General features: G+C 41.8%; 1 protein-coding gene across 1 annotated transcript in view; it reads left to right on the top strand.

Annotated features, from left to right (window-relative positions):
* Nucleotides 1-231: 231 nt before the first annotated feature.
* The window catches only part of LOC311050651 (uncharacterized protein), a gene marked incomplete at its 3' end in the record, with an annotated part of 141,064 nt that continues 120,568 nt past the window's right edge, over nucleotides 232-20,727 (top strand). The window contains exon 1 of the mRNA XM_084064737.1: nucleotides 232-300. Coding sequence (XP_083920863.1) covers nucleotides 252-300 — 49 coding nt within the window. The 5' untranslated portion in view covers nucleotides 232-251. The remainder of the gene's footprint in view (nucleotides 301-20,727) is intronic.

The raw sequence follows: 20,727 nt of genomic DNA, 5'->3' as shown, positions 1-20,727 counted from the left end.
TCACTTTATTGCTCAAATACCGGCAGAAGTGGATGTCTCAGTGGTGCATGAGTTAATGCAGTTTTCCACTTGGGGGATTTGACAGCGTGATAACTATGATGTGTGGCGTGAGTGCATGTGAAGAGGGTGTCTCACACTCATTGAATGAGAGTTGGCAGCTCTGGTTAAGGAACAGTGTGTTAACACTTGATGTAGCTTCACTCTGTCATTGTCTGTTGATGTGACAAATACAGGATGAATACTGGAACCTGATGTATGAGAAGAAGTCTGAGCTGGCGAAGAAGAGTCAGGTGAAGATGGGTAAGGTTCTAGCCACAAACACAAAATGGCCGCTGTGTGAATATGGTTAATTGAGTTTACAGTGATATTTATGTACAGTCATAAAACAATGTCTTATACTCTCTATGTGAAATGTATGTTTGTTTGTTTGTTTGTTTGTTTGTTTGTTTGTTTGTTTGTTTGTTGTTCTTCTGTAGAAATTAAAAAAATGTCTATTCTGAAGTGGAAGCAGTCCACAGGTCACAGATCAACATCTCTTGATGACAAGGTGATTATAGTTTTACAATTGTTATTACAAATAATTCAAGCCTTAACTTTAGTATTTTACATATAATGTAAAACATATAATATAGGATATTTGTCAGGATTCAAAATAATCTGGAAAAAGTATTATAGTATGTAATAAAACCCTACCAAACTGCACCATTAAAAAATAAATACCTAATCATGACTTAGTGGAGGAGACTGAAAACACCTGCTGTCTCGTCAAGGACCACTTCATATCTCAGATGGGCATGAACACTTTCCATAATGGGTAGAATCTTTAAAATGTTCTTTGATTTTATTGGTCAATATTTTTGACAAAAATGTTTAAAATGTTGTTTGATTTTATTTGTCAATACAGTATGTATATGTTTACACAACAATTACTACTTCTGCTTGTACAGTAGAGCATCGTTGAGTGTCTGTGGGACGAACAGACAAACATGCTACCTAGGATTCTGAGGTTAGGGTCTGTACATAAAGGCTTAGATGTTGTGGTTAGGGTCTGTGCATAAAGGCTTAGATATTGTGGTTAGGGTCTGTACATAAAGGCTTAGATGTTATGGTTATGGTATTTGCATAAAGGATGTCACTAAACGGGTTAGTGACATGCATGCACTCTCAGTGAGTTCGGAATGCTTGAGGTTCTCGGGCAACAACAGAAGGGTTTTGTTTAAACCCAACTTGGCATTTGCTCCCAAGAACGGGGTGCCGGGGTGGTGACCCAGGCCCCGTTTGAGCTCGTAGCTTTTCATCCACCTCCTTTCGTTTCAGCGGAGGATGAGCGGCTGCACTGTCTTTGCCCAGGGAGGGCTCTGCTGCCAGTGGACAGTGATCGGCCGGTTGTCGTCACAGTTTTTGTCTCCTTCGGACCATGTGGTCGGAGGAAGGCGGTGGCTAGGGCGACGCTTTCTAGATGGATCTTGGATGCCATTAGGCTGGCCTACGTCAGTGGTGGCGCTCCAGTTCCAGAAGGACTGAAGGCTCACTCTACTAGAGGCGTGGCTGCATCCTGGGCTCTCTCCAGGGGGGTTTCGGTCCAGGAGGTTTGCAAGGCTGCAAACTGGTCGTCTCCATCGACTTTTGCGGCTTCCTACAGCCTGGACGTGGCGGCGTCGTTAGTGGTGCACGCTGTCCTGGGCGAAGCGGCTGTCTGTGTAAAAATTAAAAAACTGTCTATTCTGAAGTGGAAGCAGTCCACAGGTCACAGATCAACATCTCTTGATGACAAGGTGATTATAGTTTTACAATTGTTATTACAAATAATTCAAGCCTTAACTTTAGTATTTTACATATAATGTAAAACATATAATATAGGATATTTGTCAGGATTCAAAATAATCTGGAAAAAGTATTATAGTATGTAATAAAACCCTACCAAACTGCATCATTAAAAAATAAATACCTAATCATGACTTAGTGGAGGAGACTGAAAACACCTGCTGTCTCGTCAAGGACCACTTCATATCTCAGATGGGCATGAACACTTTCCATAATCTGTAGAAATTAAAAAACTGTCTATTCTGAAGTGGAAGCAGGTCACAGATCAACATTCTTGATGACAAGGTGATTATAGTTTTACAATTGTTATTACAAATAATTCAAGCCTTAACTTTAGTATTTTACATATAATGTAAAACATATAATATAGGATATTTGTCAGGATTCAAAATAATCTGGAAAAAGTATTATAGTATGTAATAAAACCCTACCAAACTGCACCATTAAAACATAAATACCTAATCATGACTTAGTGGAGGAGACTGAAAACACCTGCTGTCTCGTCAAGGACCACTTCATATCTCAGATGGGCATGAACACTTTCCATAATGGGGCCAACTCCTTCTGGACAATACATAAGCATGCAGAATAACTGTTGAGACAGTAGACACAAGTCAGCAGCATGAATTCCTAAGATATTAAAATAACTATACCATACCTGGTGAAGTGCGCAGGCGAAAGTAGTGCAAACGTGGGGTTATTGCACGTCCTGTCGCGAGATTTGATGAAATAGAAAAAAGGGCTTCGCAGTTGAGTTCAGATGGTAATGGTCAATGGCTGTGTGCAAATTCAGATCAATTGCTCCAGCCACTGAGGAGAACCGGGCCCACATTTTTGCTCTCAGAGGTTTGTCAAATTATAGGAGGATAAATGAAATAATATACAGTATAAATAATACATTCCTTTTTCTCTTCTCACCCTGGCAGACAGCTGTTCTCTGTTTTCACCTTGAAATATTGGCTTAATACTGAGTCATGATCCTCTGATTTGAACATACCTGTGGAAAATTAATATTCTGAAATATTATTAGGGGTTAGTGCTTTTCTGTGTGGCTTTGTTTAGGCTGAATGCCATTTACATAGCCTTGCGTAGCCAGACTATATCACTGCGTGGATATGAGTCTGGTGCTTCTATGAGGAAGGTTTTTTTTCCCAAGGGGTGGGATCAAAACAATGGCTCTGGACGCAATTGGTTAGACCTACAAACAACTGCCAATTACAGTCTCCCATATTTGAATACTGGGCCCTGATTGGTCACCCCAGACTTCGGGAGCAGGAAATGGTTTCACAATGGAGCGTTGCCAGACCCAAATCACCAAGGGCAATTTTTCTTTTTGCACTGACAGATTTGTCTGGTCCCAGCCTACCATTTACATGTGTGTCAAAGCGGAAAACCTCCTGACTTCACTAATGAACCTGGACCTTCACACACACAGTATGTGAATCCTCCACAATATACACAGCACTATAACATGACAATGTCATCTCATAAGTGCAACTTATTCAAATGAAAACATTCTTTAGCTATCGATAAGTTATTATGAATGCAGGATGTGAATGAATAAACACAGATTTAATACACAACTAACTTGACTCTTGTTGTGTTTGATGAAAAGACCAGCAAAACCAACCACTGATGATGAAGACTGGAGATGTAAAGGCTGTTACTCCAGGAACACTGCTGAGGCTTTAAGATGCGGACACTGCAATGTGACGAAGATCTTATCCACACGGTAACGTTGGCTCTCTTTCTGTTTTGTTTTCTTTCTTTCTTTATTGGTGAACATTTCTCTGATTATCCAGCTGCATGTCTATGAACAGTGACAGTTCAAAGGATTTACCTTTTAACTTCAAATGTAAACCTGGACCTGAAGACACAAAGTATCACTTATCTGTGTGAACCTTAACTGATAGACACAATAAATGCATTCACATTTGAATTATTTAAGATGATGATGATGGTTTTATGTCTTTATAAAATATTAAAAGGTTATACATTTAAAGGTGATCAGGGATATGTTCACCAAACCTTTTGATTGATTGAATATTTTATTAGACAGAAATGTAAAAACAGCACAAGTACAGTCAAACACTTTTTAAGGCTTTTTATAGGGGCGTGAGCACCCAGGCCCAGGTGCCCGGGTGCCAAATAGAAACACCAATTAGGCAAAGCAAACACAACTCATAACCACATAACTCGAGGTTACGAATGTAACCCCGTTTTCTTTAGAATTCGGAGTAACATACTCACTATGGGATATCAGCGCCTCCTGGCGTTGAACAGAGCTACATACCATAAACTCCCGGGCCATTCATTGGCTGAGAAGGGTATGTCACGTGTCCGGTAGACCGGAAGAGGCTTAAAGCCTCTCGCGTGACGTGGCTCATCCTCTTTAACAACCGCTCTCTGCATGCAGATGCACACAAAGAGGGGTGTTAGGTGAGTATGTTACTCCCAATTCTAAAGAAACCGGGGTTACATTCGTAACCTTGAGTTTCTTCTCAAATTCTCCGTAACATACTCGCTATGGGATTCATAAACCCCCCTGGGGCTTATAGCCATACGGAAACCCTCCCAGTCCCGCACGCCCCCTTGCCGCAAGGCCCCGCCCCCACGGGCGTGACCTCCGGCCTCACGGGAGCCCCAGCCCTCCGGGCCGGGGTGCGGGATATAGAAAGAAAGGTAGACCCTGACAGACTAAGTCTTCCTTATTGAACTAATGAACAGACACAAGTCTGTCCCAAAAGTGAAACACAAGGAAACAGGGCCTCCTCCCCTGGGACCCTACCAAGGTGGTCCCGACAGGACTCAGGAGAAGGAAGGCAGGAGAGAGAGAAAACAGGGTAACAAAACCTGTCCAAACCTCCCCCACTCTAGCTAGAGACAGCCGCTACGCCCAGGACAGCGTGCGCCACTAACGACGCCGCCACGTCCAGGCTGTAGGAAGCTGCAAAAGTCGATGGAGACGACCAGTTTGCAGCCTTGCAAACCTCCTGGACCGAAACTCCCCTGGAGAGAGCCCAGGATGCAGCCACGCCTCTAGTAGAGTGAGCCTTCAGTCCTTCTGGAACTGGAGCGCCACCACTGACGTAGGCCAGCCTAATGGCATCCAAGATCCATCTAGAAAGCGTCGCCCTAGCCACCGCCTTCCTACGACCACATGGTCCGAAGGAGACAAAAACTGTGACGACAACCGGCCGATCACTGTCCACTGGCAGCAGAGCCCTCCCTGGGCAAAGACAGTGCAGCCGCTCATCCTCCGCTGAAACGAAAGGAGGTGGATGAAAAGCTACCAGCTCAAACGGGGCCTGGGTCACCACCCCGTTCTTGGGAGCAAACGCCAAGTTGGGTTTAAACAAAACCCTTCTGTTGTTGCCCGAGAACCTCAAGCATTCCGAACTCACTGAGAGTGCATGCATGTCACTAACCCGTTTAGCTGTAGACAAAGCAACCGAAAGGACCGTTTTGAAACTGACGATCTTCAGATCTACAGACTCAAACGGCTCGAACGGTGGACGGCAAAGGGCCCCCAGTACCACCGCCAGGTCCCAGGCCGGGAAAAGAGGCCTAGTAACCGGTAACCGGTCTGGCCCGCCTTTCAAAAAACGACGCACCAGAGGATGTCGGCCAACCGTCAAGCCATCGAAACCTTCGTGACAAGCGGAAATGGCCGCCTGGTACCCCTTAACCGTCGAGAAAACCAGACCCTGACTCAACCTGCCATGCAGGAAGACGAGGATGCTGCGTACCGGGGCCTGGAAAACCACCACTGGCGGTGATAGTTCCAGACACCAAGACACGAACATGTTCCATCTATCGATGGCGCAGCCCTCGTGGAAACGGCCCTCGCGCCCTGGATGGTAGTCACCACCTCAGGGGGCAGGCCACACGAAGTCAAGGTCTCCCTCTCACGGGCCAGACCCACAGGTTTCTTTGTATGTTTCAACAATATTTCCCAATGAGTGTGTGTGCAAAGTTTCACGCAGATCGGTGCAGTTATAGTTAGAAACGCAAATCGGCCTGTTATAGCGCCACCATGTGGCTGATGTGAAAATGTTCAAGTGCCATTTCTTTCTCTGCTTAGTGGGAATGTGTGTGTGAAATGTCACGGAAATCGCAAGCTGCGTTCATGATTTGAGGCATTTTGTTCAAATCGGGCCAATCCTGCAAACTTTGGAAGGCAACTTTAGCCAATCAAGATGGAATATGGAAAATCAGACAGATCCGTGTTGATCACATGACTATAGAGATACTGTGTACTGATTTGCGTTATGTTTGGATAAAATCTGTAGGAGTAATATAAAAAAATGGGTTTTGCACAAATCGGCCTCCTGGTGGCGCTATAACAGGCCCATGTCAAAAACTTGGGCCAAAGGTTCTGAATTGACATCCAGGGAGTGTGTGTGCACAGTTACGCAGCAACCGGGCCAACGGTGCCGGAGATTAGCAGCTCACAGACAGATGGACACACGGACACACACGGACACACACACAGACACACGGACGGACGGGGTGCAAAACATACTCTCTCGCCATGCCTTTCGGCCTGGCGGAGACAATAATAACAAAACAAAATAATACCCTAATAATAAATAAAATAAATAAAATAATGAAATAATATTAGGCTAATTAGGATAACAAAATAAGATAAAAATGCAGCCTAGGTAGAAAGTTTAATCAACACTTAGCTTAGCATGCCTAACCTGCCTGATCAAAAGAACAACTTTTTCTTTACTGATCCTTTGTCAGCTTGAACAAAAAGGATTTCCAAAGAAGTACTGCTTGCCAAAAAAGTGTGAAATGCAGACTTAAAAAGAAAATAATTCCAAGGCACTCTGTCTCATGTGAAAAATGGTATAGATTTATTAAGAGCAAGGCAATTGAATGTGACCAACGCGTTTCGACCTAAAAGGTCTTCGTCAGGGTCTATCTGGCATTCTGGCTAATCAGTCACTTAAATACAGCCGTGGATGATGTTTCAATCAATCATGTTAATGCGTTATTACGTCATTAGTATATTTAAATGACAATTCAAATGAGCACAATTGCCCCAATAGATGAAAATAAAATAAAATCAAAAAAACACAACACCCAGAGTGACAGACACCAAAATAATCTATAAAATAACATACTGGGAAAACAGAGTAAATATAAACACAGTGTATTAAATGTTTACACTGTAAACCCAAACATGATCAGTAAACATAACAAACATCAGAGAAACGGCAAGTAATCAACCTCGTCATTTAAACCTGGAAAGTGTGTGGCTTTTAAGGTGACGATCCAAAAGGTTTCTCTTTGGAGTAACCTTTTGAGTCTGTCGCCTCCTCTACTGTCAGTGGGGATGACTTCAATAGCTGTAGCTTTTAGAGAGGAGGGGCTGCCATGGCCTTTTTCATGGTAATGCACAGCCATCACATAATGGACCCTTCGCTAAACCCCACCCCAAAAGCGATTGTCCAGTGCCAGCTTAGCAACCGTTGTTAGCCTGGCACAGGTCTGGCAAACTTTCGTCACCTGCCATAGCTGTCAATGTTATTTCGCCCGCACACACACACACACACACACACACACACACACACACACACACACACACACACACACACACACACACACACACACACACACACACACACACACACACACAATCATTTGCAACATAATAGCAGGACAGGAATACCACGATAACGCAATGGTGACTATGAACAAGCAACAGATTCCACTTACCCACAACTGGAGGGTTCTTTTCCCAAGCTGAAATCGGCGCTTAAACTGGAAGGCTATGGCTGTGCCTGTGTTGTTGAACACAGTTTAACGTTGGGAAAGTATTACACGACTCACTCGCCCAGGTGGTGTCAATGATACTAATCACCGTAATCGTAACACAATTCAGAATCCCAGCGCTGCCTGTTTCGAATTCCGCACGTTAAAGTATATTCATTCATTTGTTCGTCTATTTATTAACTGCTACTCTTACCCTGCGGTACATGAAAATTCCTGTTACAGTCATTGATCAACTTCAACCTGGTGTTTGCACTTTCTCCATTTACGGTCCGTACATCTATATAAACGTTCAGATTTCAAATATAAATTGCTTATGCTATGGCCACGGATGTTACAATTATGCACGGGACTCTCAAAAGTACCCGTATATTCTGTGTTGTTCAATAAAAAGCATTTTAATCCGATCGGTGGCCATTTTCTCATAGTTATAATGTATCAGAGTGCAAAACACCTACCAACCGATAGGGTCGCTTAGTTGAACGCATATGGAGAAAATGGCCACCGATCAGATTAAAATGCTTTTTATTGAACAATACGGATACTTTTGAGAACCCGTACATAAATGTAACATCCGTGGCCATGGGATAAGCACTTTATATTTGAAATATGAACGTTTCTGTAGATGTAAATGGAGAAAGTGCAAACACAAGGTTGAAGTTCATCCATGACGGTCGAGACAGTCGACCGTCGTGTATCCATGGCTATTACTCCCTCTAACATTTCCCGTGTTTTTAGTTCATTGAAATAATGTCATGCACATTTGTCCAGTGCATAGCCTACTGCAGGCTTTGTTGACTAGATTTAGAAGACATTTTGAAGCTCTTGCTGCTGAAATGATCGATTATTTTTAAGGGGAAAAGCCGTCATTTAACATGCAAGTCAATGGGTGAGAAGTCAAGTTTGCCAGGCGCTGCCAGGCCTGGGTGTGACTAACTCCGCACCACCAGTCACAGAGTGGAGTGGGTGGGGCTTAGCGAAGGGTCCATTGGGATTGTTTGTGCGAATTGCTGTTTTATGTTCTAACTTAATTTATGTTAACAGTATGATAAGGTTGGCAAGGAATATCACTTCAAACACTAGCCATGCTTTGTATGGAGAATATAGGTTGCTGCCTTCAGGAAGGAGATACAGTGTTCCTACATACAATAAGGTCAAACTGAAGAGGTCCTTTGTCCATCAGACGACATTGAGGCTTAATCAGGAGTTATAAGCCAGGGGTAGGCTGAGTGGTGGACATTGCTCTTGTCTTTGCATGTCTTTATGTATGTATTTGTATTTTGTTGTTTTCTTGTGTCATGTCAAATGTGTGTACTGTTATATGTTGCATACATGGCTGTTTCTGGGTCGCAAGACAAATTTCAGTGCAAACTGACAATAAAGTATCATCGTATCGTATTATCGTATCGTATCGTATCGTTCTCCCAATCTATCTTTGAATTTTCGTTTTGTTCTCCCCACATAGAAGCACCCACAAGGACATTCCAGACGATAAACAACAAAAGACGTGTTACAATTTGCAAAGTGGTTAATTATGTAAATGTGATTCGTAAACACATCAGTGAATCTAATTGTTTTAGGAATATTGGTACAATGTGTACAGTGACCACAGGGAAAGTTGCCGATTGTTTTTTGAAGCCAAGAGGTTTTTGGTGGCAAATGGCTACGCATTAGTCTGTTTTGAAGGGTGGGTGCCCTCCTGGAGACAAAAGTAGGTAGTGCAGGGAAAATCTCTTTCATAGCTGGGTCGCTATGTAGCAACCCAGCTAATGCCTCGAATCTGGGCTGACTGTTTACTGAATGTGGAAATAAAAAATGCATTGCTTTTGTATGGACGTTTGTCAGCTTGTTCAGTCTTTTCAAGTTGTGTGCGAGGAAAATCAACTTGTCCGCGTTTCCCGGGAGAAGAGTGCTCCTTGTTTTGCTGATAATAAAACCTGCCTTGGAGAAGATCCTCTCTGACGGTGTGGAGGTGGATGGGATGCTGTGGATTCTTTTTGCAGCTCTTGACAGCTTTGGGTATCTCTCCTCGTTCTTTTTCCACCATTCCAATGGTCCTGCATTGCTTTTTGTGTAGTCCTTTATATAAGCCTTCAGCTCATTTTCCTCTTCTCCTGGCTGTTCCTTCTCATCATCAACGTCCATCAGCATTGAAACCACCAGGTCCTTCTCCTTCTGTTTTGGGCGGACTGTGGGGGGCTCACGCTGCGGCTGCTCCAGCTCCTCAGGGTCACTGTCACTGTCATGGCTTTCCTCACGGACACGGACAGGCGTGTCCGCCGCTAGACTCTCAGCTAGATGTTCCACCGCTGAATAAACCTCTTTTTGCTCATCGATCAACAAGGAAAGCTTCTTAAAACAGGGATCAAGAACGGCAGCTCTAATATAAATGCTGCTCGCCAGGAGGGACTCTTTGAGATTCCATCGTCTGTCGATCTCCTGGGTCAGTGTTGTCTTAAGGGTTTTAATGACCTTGTTATCATCATCATGCACGACCAGGTGCCGTTTCTGAATGTTAATGAGCATCGGAACAGTGGCGGACAGCGATGCGTTCATATCTTGCAACAAAAGCTCTGTCAGGGTGATCATTGGCTTGAGAACATTAACTATGTCCTCTGCTGTTCTCCACTGGGCTGTTGTGAGGTCAAGATCACGATCGGCCCGTTTGCTGACACTTAAATCTAACAGCACAGCAGAAACCGGCCCTCTCTGCTCTATCAACCGCTCGAGCATCATATAGACTGAATTCCAGCGAGTCGCAACGTCTTGCATAAGTTTATGTTGTGGCACAGTGGGCACACCCTGACCCTGACCCTCACCCTGACCCTGGCCTTGCTGTTTCTCTGCAAGTGCTGTGGTTTTCTTGGCACTTTTTTTTAAAGTGAGAAACAAGTCGCCTTGCAGCAGCTACAGTGCGAGTGACAGTATCTTGCTGCTTGAGCGCAGTGTTGATGCACAGTTGTAAAGTGTGGCCAGCACAACGCACTCCCCTCACTCCCCCCCATGACGGGTCTTCAGCCAGTTGATCAGTGCATTTAACAATATTTGTTGCATTGTCATGTACAATAGAAACCACCTTATTGCGTGGAATGTTCCAATCAGAAATAATCTCTGTCAGTGTTTCTGCAATATGTTCTGCTGTGTGACTTTCTTCCATTTTTTTGGTTTCTAACACATAACATTCCAATCGCCAATCCTCTGTAATGAAGTGCACTGTAGCTGTCATATATGCCTCCATTGTCAGTGAAGTCCAAATATCTGTGGTCAAGCTCACTGCTTCACTTCTGTTTATTCATTTGGAAACTTCTTCCCTTGTGGAAGTGTATTTCTCATACACAGCATGCATGACTGTCTCCCTTTTCGGACATGTGTATCCTGGCTCCAGTGTGTGAATTAACTCTTTAAAACCTTCTCCTTCAACAATGTTAATTGGTCTCATGTCAAGCGCAACAAAACTGGCAATTGTGTCCGTAATAGCTCTTCTCCTGTTCTCTGAGACTGGTGCCCTAAAATCCAGTTTTGTCTAAGTCAACTGTGGGGCCGCAGCAGCTGTGCTTGACGTACTGGCAGTGGCACTGCTGGGACTGGGAGTGGCTGAAAGATGCGGGTGTGCCTAGAAAATAATAAATCGAAATAAATCATATAAGCCCCTATATATGACTGATATTTCATTAGAAATATTAAAATAATAAGAAGGGGAGTAGGTAGGCTACTAGGGAGGGAGTCGGGACATAGCCAATATTGTTTTAGGCCACAGTATCGTCTTCACAAACAACTTACCCTGAATAAGTGATAAGCCATGTTACTTGTTGTGGAGTGATATGACATCTCACGATCGCATATCCTGCATCTGACTTTATTTTTATCGTCTGAATGTTCAAAATGTTTCCACACTTGTGAGGTTCTTTTCCCAGACATTGTGAGCGATTGTGAGCAATTAATTTATGTAGCGAAATAGATTAATGAACCAGGAATGCAGCATTGAGACTAGCAGGTGAAATTCTGTTCCATGATGCGGCAGATGCGCATTGCGGTCATTTGGAGTCTACCACCGTAGCGTTTTTTCAAGGATTTCACGCACATTGGACATTGATTGAAACTTGCAGTCAGAAAGCATGTGAGTTATGTTCAAATTTGCTATAAAATTAACTAATAGTTTGCCAAAAATATATATATAAAATATATTTGCCATAGGATATATATAATATATATATTATTGGGAAAAAAACAAGCAAGTACATGTTAAATCAGTCATTAAGCACCCCCACAGCCGAAATAGAATGATCCAATGTTGCTTCACTTTTTTTTTTTTTCTGATACGACTAGATTCGACTAAGAGACACGCAGTCGACTCGGACCCCCCGCGACTAACCAGTCGACTAGTCGACTTAGTCGAGGTCAGGCCTAGTAGACTGTGGTGCGGTCGTATTGGCTCATTGGTAGCATAGCCTTAAAGGATAAGACCACTTTGGTAGAGGTTTGGGTTGTGTATTTACCTTGCTATGATGTAACTCCAAAGGTGGGCAAGAAATCAAAAATAATTGCTCCATTGATTGGAAATTGATAATTAAAAATATGCTCCCCATTGACTTACATTGTACGGTAAAACAGCTCTCAATGTCACTCTTTTAGCACGTAAATGAACCCAAACAAAGTTGATTCAGACAATATAGAACATCACCAAACCCAGTACTGTTTGTTTTTTTAATAAAAATGTCAACTTCCTGTTGATTTCACTATTTGAAGATCTGGATCCAGTCCGGGTTTTCTACTTATTAAAAATGGCAAAATCAACAGGAAGTTGACATTTTTATTAAAAAAAAAAAACAGTACTGGGATTCCTTTCGATTCTTCTTATTGTTATTTTTGAGCTGTGTTCGCTTCCCGCGTTCGCGCGTCTTACTTGTATATGTGGTGTGTGTGTGTGTGTGTGTGTGTGTGTGTGTGTGTGTGTGTGTGTGTATTTGATCATTATTATTATTTTTTTTTTTAAATTATAATTATCTGTGGGAGGAGGGGGTCTAGAAGGGCTCCCGCATAAAAGAACTGTCAAGTTTCCACTTTAACAGTTACATATATATCATATAATATCATGTCACACTGTCATAATACTAATGTGTTCCTCATTGTTTCTCCCTCCTCTTTAAATGCCTCTTTTTTTTTCTATCTATGTTTTTCTCTCAGCTGGGACTCCATCAAAGCCCTCCATCTGTCTGCAGCACACATGATGAAGTCTTGGCATAAAGACATCACACAGAGCTACCGTGACCACCAAGTCCGCTTCCTGTGAGTGTTTATCACACAGAAAGCAGAACCAATACAATGTGTTCTCATCATGTTCTCATCACCCAGACCAGCTGAACAATTATCACTCATTGAATGCCTAATATGAGTTGAATCTGATGTCTGACTTTGTCTCTTTCATTCTCTGTGTGTTGGTGAGCAGTGTAAAGGACATGTCAACAGAAGACCCAGCTGAGGATGTTAATGACCTGGTGACTGATGCTCAGAACATACAGAGGAACATGTATGAGTCAGCTAACTGGCTGGTAAGAACCTAATATTCTCTCCATGACATTTATTTACATGTTCTAATGATTACATGAACTACATGTAGCGGTTCCAAATACATGTCTAACATTTAACTGTTCCTTATTCAGTGACATAAGAAAATAAACAATAAAATAAATGTTTTAAAATGTTGAAATATTTGTCTAAAATAGGGATGCCAGGTAATCACGTATGAACCCTAGCATCCTTTTTCTGAGGTGAACATTCGACAAAAATAGCCGATCTACAAGCTTACAATGCATCACAATGCAACCCGCTGTGAGCTTTTAGATTGGCTATTTTAGGCAAACATATTTGGTGTTGAGAGAATAAAGCATCAGGCCTAGTACAGAGCCCTGGGGGACCCCGTTCAACTAAATTATGTATAAAGGGCTAATGTGGTTATCGTTTCTTTTGGGCAGAAACCTTGTATTTCCACATTTCAATCCCACCCATTGCCCCATTTCATCATACAAGAGTGTCACTCAAAAGTAGTGAAAATAACAGATCTACAAGCTCACGATAAAACACTGTTACGCCCCAGTCTAGGGGTTCCTGAGACACAACATGAATAATTTACCGCCTTCCCCAACTCCCAAGTTGCGACACACACAAAGGGTTTAACGTGCAAAAGGTAGCAATAACAAAGTGGTTACCATAAGTTTGGGTACATAAGTGTTTAGGAATAACTGAGGACAACTGGATCAACAAATCAAAATAACTATTTGGAAATTAATATCTCTGACCCACCAAAAGAACCAACAATACAATATCGTACCTTCCTAACATAAACAATAAGCAAAAGAATCAACTAGCTAAAAAGCAACCTATACCAACTCAAAGTAACTATATCAAAGCAAAGAACTCATAAGTAACTGAACAAACAGAAGGTATGTTGGCCAGTTGGAAGAGGAGGAAGACGGGCTCTGCCTCTTGCGTGCGGCACTGAGGTCTGCATTCCTCTTATATAGGGAACCTCCCTCCTATTTAGCCACTCGGAAGGCAGAACTCCTGGAAGCTCCCCACCAATCGCTGGCCGGCCTGGAAGTGTTCCCCACCAATCGCCTACCGCGGGCTTGGCACACCTGAATTTGCATACATTCACCCACACAGTCTCACCTCTACCTGGCACACACACACCATTCCACACTAGAACCAAATCATAACAAAATAAAACCACAAACACGACCACAGTCGTAGCAGACACGTTGTGAACTTGTAGTTTAGCTTTATTAACAATATAAACCCTGCATACTTAAATTGAACAGGGTTCCTCAGGGGTTTATTCTTGGCCCTCAGTCCCTCTACAGATCTATACACTAGTGTGAGCTTGTAGATCTGCTATTTCCACGGAATGTTTTCCCTAGAATAGGGAAGCTAGGGTTCATGAGGTTAAACGTATCAATACTGCAATATAGAAATACTATGTTACAAGTAAAAGTCTGGAATTCAAAATGTTCTTGAATAAAAGTATAAACGTATTGGCGTCAAAATGTACTTAAAGTACCAAAAGTAAAAGTACTCAGTGTACCGAATGTCCAATTTCAAGTTTTCAAATGTGTGAGATGGTGACTCTCACTCATAGACTGTATAAATGAATGGACAATGCCACTCCCCTGCTTTCTACAGAACGAAAATGAAGCCGATAGTTCAGGAACATGCATTCCTCCATCGTTAATATATACAGTTGGCCACGCCGGAACTCAAACGCTATTGGTTGAGACCAGACATGTGACCAGCGAACCGGAAAACACCCCCAAAAATGCTATTGGTTGGGTAGCTTGTCAATCAAGAGCGGGGGCGGGGAATGAATGCTATTGGTTGTGTAGGTTGTCAATCAAATCATCCCGCCCCTCCTGGAGCATAGCCTACTTTATCGTCAATTTTAGAATAAATGGGACCATAATTTAGCAAAACGCATATCATGATGATTGAAAGGAGACTTTAAACTAGCGACTGATAACTGGTAAGAAAATCTAGTCTAAAGTTTGTCAAAAACCCATTCACTTGCGCTAACATAAATTCTTTCTGACACTTCAGGTCGGCGCAGGGTAAAACAGTGCCTCACTCTGGCCATTCATAAGCTTCCGTGTTGGCCTCATCGTAAATATCCAAGCCTTGCCCCTTGCTCTCACTCACCTATTGGTCAGATGGTGCACCTTGACTGATGTGTGCACCATATGTTTCCTAATCAATATTAACATTGATATCCATAAAAGTGTGATAGCTATAAAGACAAGACAGACAAATTATTCTAAATTGTCAAATCCCTTTAATCACTCACCTCAGCAATTAAAAAACTCTCTCTCTCTCTCTCTCTCTCTCTCTCTCTCTCTCTCTCTCTCTCTTTAACTGCCTGCTCTTGGCAGCGCAGCATGACACACAGAGGAGTTCTAAATAATTAGACGTTTGTCAAATTCAGTTAAAAACTTGTATATAAACGTATAGAACATTAGTTAATCTTAAGATCTATGTTGTTGATCCTCCTGTCGGTGACATCTGGGAATATCACTGTAATGATCAATGGAATGACATGAGCGTAAATGCGAGCAGCGTCCTTCATATAAGAGACACACGCTCCTGCCGTTTCTGCTTTTCCCTAAAGTTAACGGGTGCATGGGGGTACTTCAGATACAATAATTTAAATCACTTTATCGCTCAAATACCGGCAGAGGTGGATATCTCAGTGCTGCATGAGTTAACGCAGTTTTCCACTTGGGGTGATTTGACAGCTTGAGAAATATGATGTGTGGAGTGTGAAGAGGGTCATTTGCGTGTGTATCACGCTCATTGTGTGAGAGTTGTCTAGCCTGGCTCCAGCCCGTGAATCGCTAGCCACGTCCATTAAAAAAATATGTTCAGGCGATTCTGGTCTGGTGACGCTCTCATAGGAGGTCTCAGCCTCGGTTGAAAATCTGATCGACGAATCGGGATCGGGATAATCCAGTATGAACCAATCGCCAAAAAGTCTTTGAAAAAAAAAACTTTGGCCACGCCCCCATCTCAGCAATCGGCTGCATTGAGAGGGCTTTCAGACTGAATAATGGAGTGAAACGAAATGAAAATGCAGGCTGAGTGTCAGGCTAAGAGTTGTCAGCTCTGCTTAAGGAACAGCTTGAAGCAGCATCACTCTGTCATTGTCTGTTGATGTGTAAAATACAGGAGGAATACTGGACACTGATTGAAGAGAAGAGGTCTGAGCTGAGGAAGGAGAGTCAGATGAAGATGGGTAAGGTTCTAGCCACTCTCTCTCTCTCTCTCTCTCTCTCTCTCTCTCTCTCTCTCTCTCTCTCTCTCTCTCTCTCTCTCTCTCTCTCCCCCACTTAAACCCTATACGTCATTGACTGGGGTCGCCCAGGCGTCTGTACTCGGTCCACTCCTTTTTCCCTTCCACACCAACTCTCTTTGTCAAAAATAGCAGATCTACAAGCTCACAATGCGAGTGAGCTTGTTGAACGGCTAATTTTGTCAGTTGTTCGTACATTTTCACAGAATGTTCATCTATTATGAGCTGCCCAGAATAGTGATTCTAGGGTTGTACAGTCATAAAACAATGTATCAGACCTCATGTCTTCTATACTCATCATGTGTAATGAATAATGTTTATTTGTTGTTCTTCTGTAGAGAAGAAGACAAAGTCCATGGATCAGACATCAACACCTCCCCTTCCTCCTGATGACAAGGTTATTTTTGCTATTGTTTTTACCTTGTTTTAATTTCAGTTTAGTTTTAATTTGTTTCAAACTTACTAGTTTATTTTATTTCTTATGTTATTATATTTTGTGTTTTAGTTTTTTTTCTTTTATTATAACTATATAATAAACTTGGTGCTCCAAAGAACCATGTTAGTTTTACTACAATTAGGAATTGAAGGTACATGTATGGTGTATTACAAGTTTTTATGAAAGAATATAATGACTATGTTCATAAAACATTTGAGCATTCAAATGCCATAGATATATGTTGGGTATGTCATAAAAGTAGACTTATCAGCTGGAATTAAATTCACCTTTAAAACGTATTATTAAACGGCTTGGTTGAATGCTTGATTTTGATTGCCAATCACTGAATTCAGCGCTCTGTTATTTTTGAATAATGACCGTTGAACTCAATAACAGACCGCTGTCTTATTAAAGTCTCAGAGCACCTGCTCAATTCAATCTACGTTGCTTGATTTTTGCCATATCCAACATGGCAGCCATGTAAACAAATACACAATGTCATTTACAGCTAAACAGTACACTCGAGAATGTATCTGAAAACATTTGAAGATATAGACAATGCAGTAACAGAATATCGATTTTATCTGATCAACACTTGTTCAATCCGTTGTTTTCCGAGCCGACCGTGTTGCACTGGACACACCTTTCATTACCTTAAGCAATGACATATTTTTGTTGTTAGTTTTGGGTTAATGTATGTATTTATTAAGTAGCCGTATAATAAGCGAGATCATCAATGCAGAGCAGATCATTATTGAGAAATAAACCCAGACAGGGTGATTAGACGCTGACGTGAAGCAGATCCAGCATTTATAAACACAAACAGATGTTTTCACTTCTTTTAATATCATGCCAGATGTTCAGCTTCTATATGATCTGGGGGTCATTCAAGGCTTACTTAAATTTCTTATTGTCTCTAGCTTCATCAAGCGTCTGCATCTACAAGAAAACCTCCTGACTTCGCTAATGAACCTGGACCTTCACACACAAAGTATGTGAATCCTCCTAAACAACATAGACACTATAACACTGTGCAATACACACAGCACTATATCACAACCATTTCATCTCAAGCTGAGTTCAACGCGCACAAAAAGCACAGAGGTACGGTTTTATACAAGGGCTGGGGAAAGGATAAACCCAAGAAATGACTATGGCTTGTTTCCATTGGGGTCCTGTGTATTCAATTCATCAGGACATTTAAAGACAAACAATAATATACCAAATACCATAATATAAATGAATAGTAAAAAAAGAGACATATGCACAGTAAACAGTTAGGGAGTGGGTCTCTGGTAAACACTGTTATAGATGTTATAGAGTTCTGCAATGACATCACCCCCAGATGTTTTGGATCACACCGAATGAGCTTGTAGATTACATGTCGGTTTCCACGTGTCATCATAATTTTAATTATTTCATTATTACTATTTATGAAGTAATTCAATTTATACACAACTAAATGTAATGCCTCAACTCCTACAATTCCAAGTGCTTGTCAGGGTGGGGGGTCCCCAGTTCAAGTATGATTATTTTGAGGGGTCCCCAGTTAAAATATGATAATTTTGGGGGGTCGCCGCCTGAAAAGGTTGAGAATTGAGCTTGTAGATTATGTGTCATCATAATTGTATTTAATTCATTACTCTTACTGCCAAGAACGACTTATATAACACATAACTTACATAACAGCCTTTTTTTTCAGAACTCAAGATATCGTGATCCGAAGATTCGCTGCTCCATTCACTTCTTGGTTAACTTATTACTTAAAAAGGCTTTATCTCGGCTCCTGTGTACTTTTTTTTTACTATGTATTTTTGGCCCAGACATGTTATTTTCAGAGGCAGACAATTAATGTTAACAAGGTCGCGATGACCTCGTTGACATTTGTGAAACCACACAGTGCAACCCTCAGTGATTAGCAACCATCAGGGGATCGATCATATCATACTGGAGATAAATATTCTGTGACTACTTGAAAAATGTAAGAAAATCAAAAAATTGCTGGCAGTGGGCAAACGCAGCCAGAAATAAGTCTGGCAGTGAGAGAGTTAACTTAAATATGAAATCTTGTAATTTATACACAACTAACTTCACCATTTTCAGTGTCTGTTTGCCAGGATAAATACACCAGCAAAGTGCTGCAAAGTGATAAAGTAACGTTGTCTGTCTGGGTGCGTGCGTGCGTGCGTGCGTGTGTGTGTGTGTAAAAGTCCAGAATAAAACATTTACATGAGTAAAGGTACAAAAGTATTGGTATCAAAATGTACTTATAGTATCAAAAGCAAAAGTACTAAAATGTTGAAAATAGCAGATCTACAAAGCTGGTAGATCGGCTAAAGTGGTTGATGTATGTTTTATAACGTAATAGTTTATATCTACTAAGTAACTAGTAACTAAAGTTTTCAAATAATTGTAGTGCAGTAAAAGTACAATATTTGCCTGCCCTGAGATGTAATGGAGTAGAAGTAAAACTATAGACAATCGGAAATACTCCAGTAAAGTAAAAGTACCTCATCTAGTACAAAATATTTGCATTTCATCTTACATTGGAACATGGAATATGTTCCAGGGGCCACAAAACAGCTCAGCTGGGGCCGGATTTGGTCCGCGGGCCGGCAGTTGAATATCACTGACTTAAACCCTCAATACTTAGCAAACATGCCCTTTTATTTGGCTCATACTTGATCTGCTCTTTTCCCCCTCTACTCAAAACCTCTTCGCCCAAAAATAGCAGATCTACAAGCTCACAACACGTTGCAGCGCGTTAAGAGCTTATAGATCTGCTATTTTCACAGAATGTTCCCCCCAGAATAGGGTTGCTGGGGTTCAAGTGCTTAATGTAAAAAACTAAAATCAATAAAAAAGGTTCCTTCCTATCACACAAAGATTTGGCGCCCCGCCCCTCCTTGTAGTAACTCTGAGGACCCCCTAAACACATTGGAAGGCGGCTTTGTGTGACTTTTTGGGGTTTGACCTATGCCGTAACTAGGAAATATGTTTAAACACTGTTATTAAATGTTTGTAACTACATACAGGTATAAAATACTGTAATAATAGCCTACTGCTTAAAAAATAAAAATGATATCTTTCTTTTTTTCCCCAGCTTCAATGGGCATGATGCCACTCATGTCTTGTAGACATGTATCCAGCATTTCCTGTTTTCTGATGTATTTCATTGACTCTAACGTTGACAGGTTTAATAAAGACCTAAAGATGAGTCAGTGTGTGGAGAGAGACGAGGAGGGATCTGACAGACCAGAGTCTCCAACATCCAGCTATGTGTCTATGAAGAGTGACCGGTCTAAAGGAAAACCTCCTGACTTCACTAATGAACATGGACCTCCACACACACAGTATGTGAATCCTCCACAATATACAGAACACATGTTGCAATTTGCAAGGTCTGGGACAAGCATAGGATCATCTAAAGGCAGGTACACACTGTAGGATATTTGGTCCGATTATGCTGTCTGGGACCTTTTTTGGGGCTCGCCGACAAAACCCCCCGATCTGATGATCGGGCTGTGATCGGCGAGGTTTTGGTCGCTGTGTGTGAAAGGCTCTGTGAGACGATCCGGCCAAGATAATTACGCTCGGTGATGGCTTCCCGACCGTTTTCAAATATCTACCGGGTTAGATATTCGTCTCTGTCCCCGACTCGACATGAGACAGTATCATACAGTCAGGGTTGAGAAGTAACGGATTACATGTAACGCCGCTACGTAATCAGAGTAAAAAAAAAAATGTAACGGTAACGTCTTAGAGTACATTTTAAAATGTGTAATCTGGATTACAGTAACGGGGGTGTTGTAACGGGGGTTACATGAGGATTACATTCTCCCCTAACCCT

The sequence above is a fragment of the Gymnoscopelus microlampas genome (assembly GCF_963454915.1).
Source record: "Gymnoscopelus microlampas genome assembly, chromosome: 8".
Classification (NCBI taxonomy): Eukaryota; Metazoa; Chordata; class Actinopteri; order Myctophiformes; family Myctophidae; genus Gymnoscopelus; species Gymnoscopelus microlampas.
Note: the sequence above shows the minus strand (reverse complement) of the source record. Positions and strands in the feature narration are given on the sequence as shown.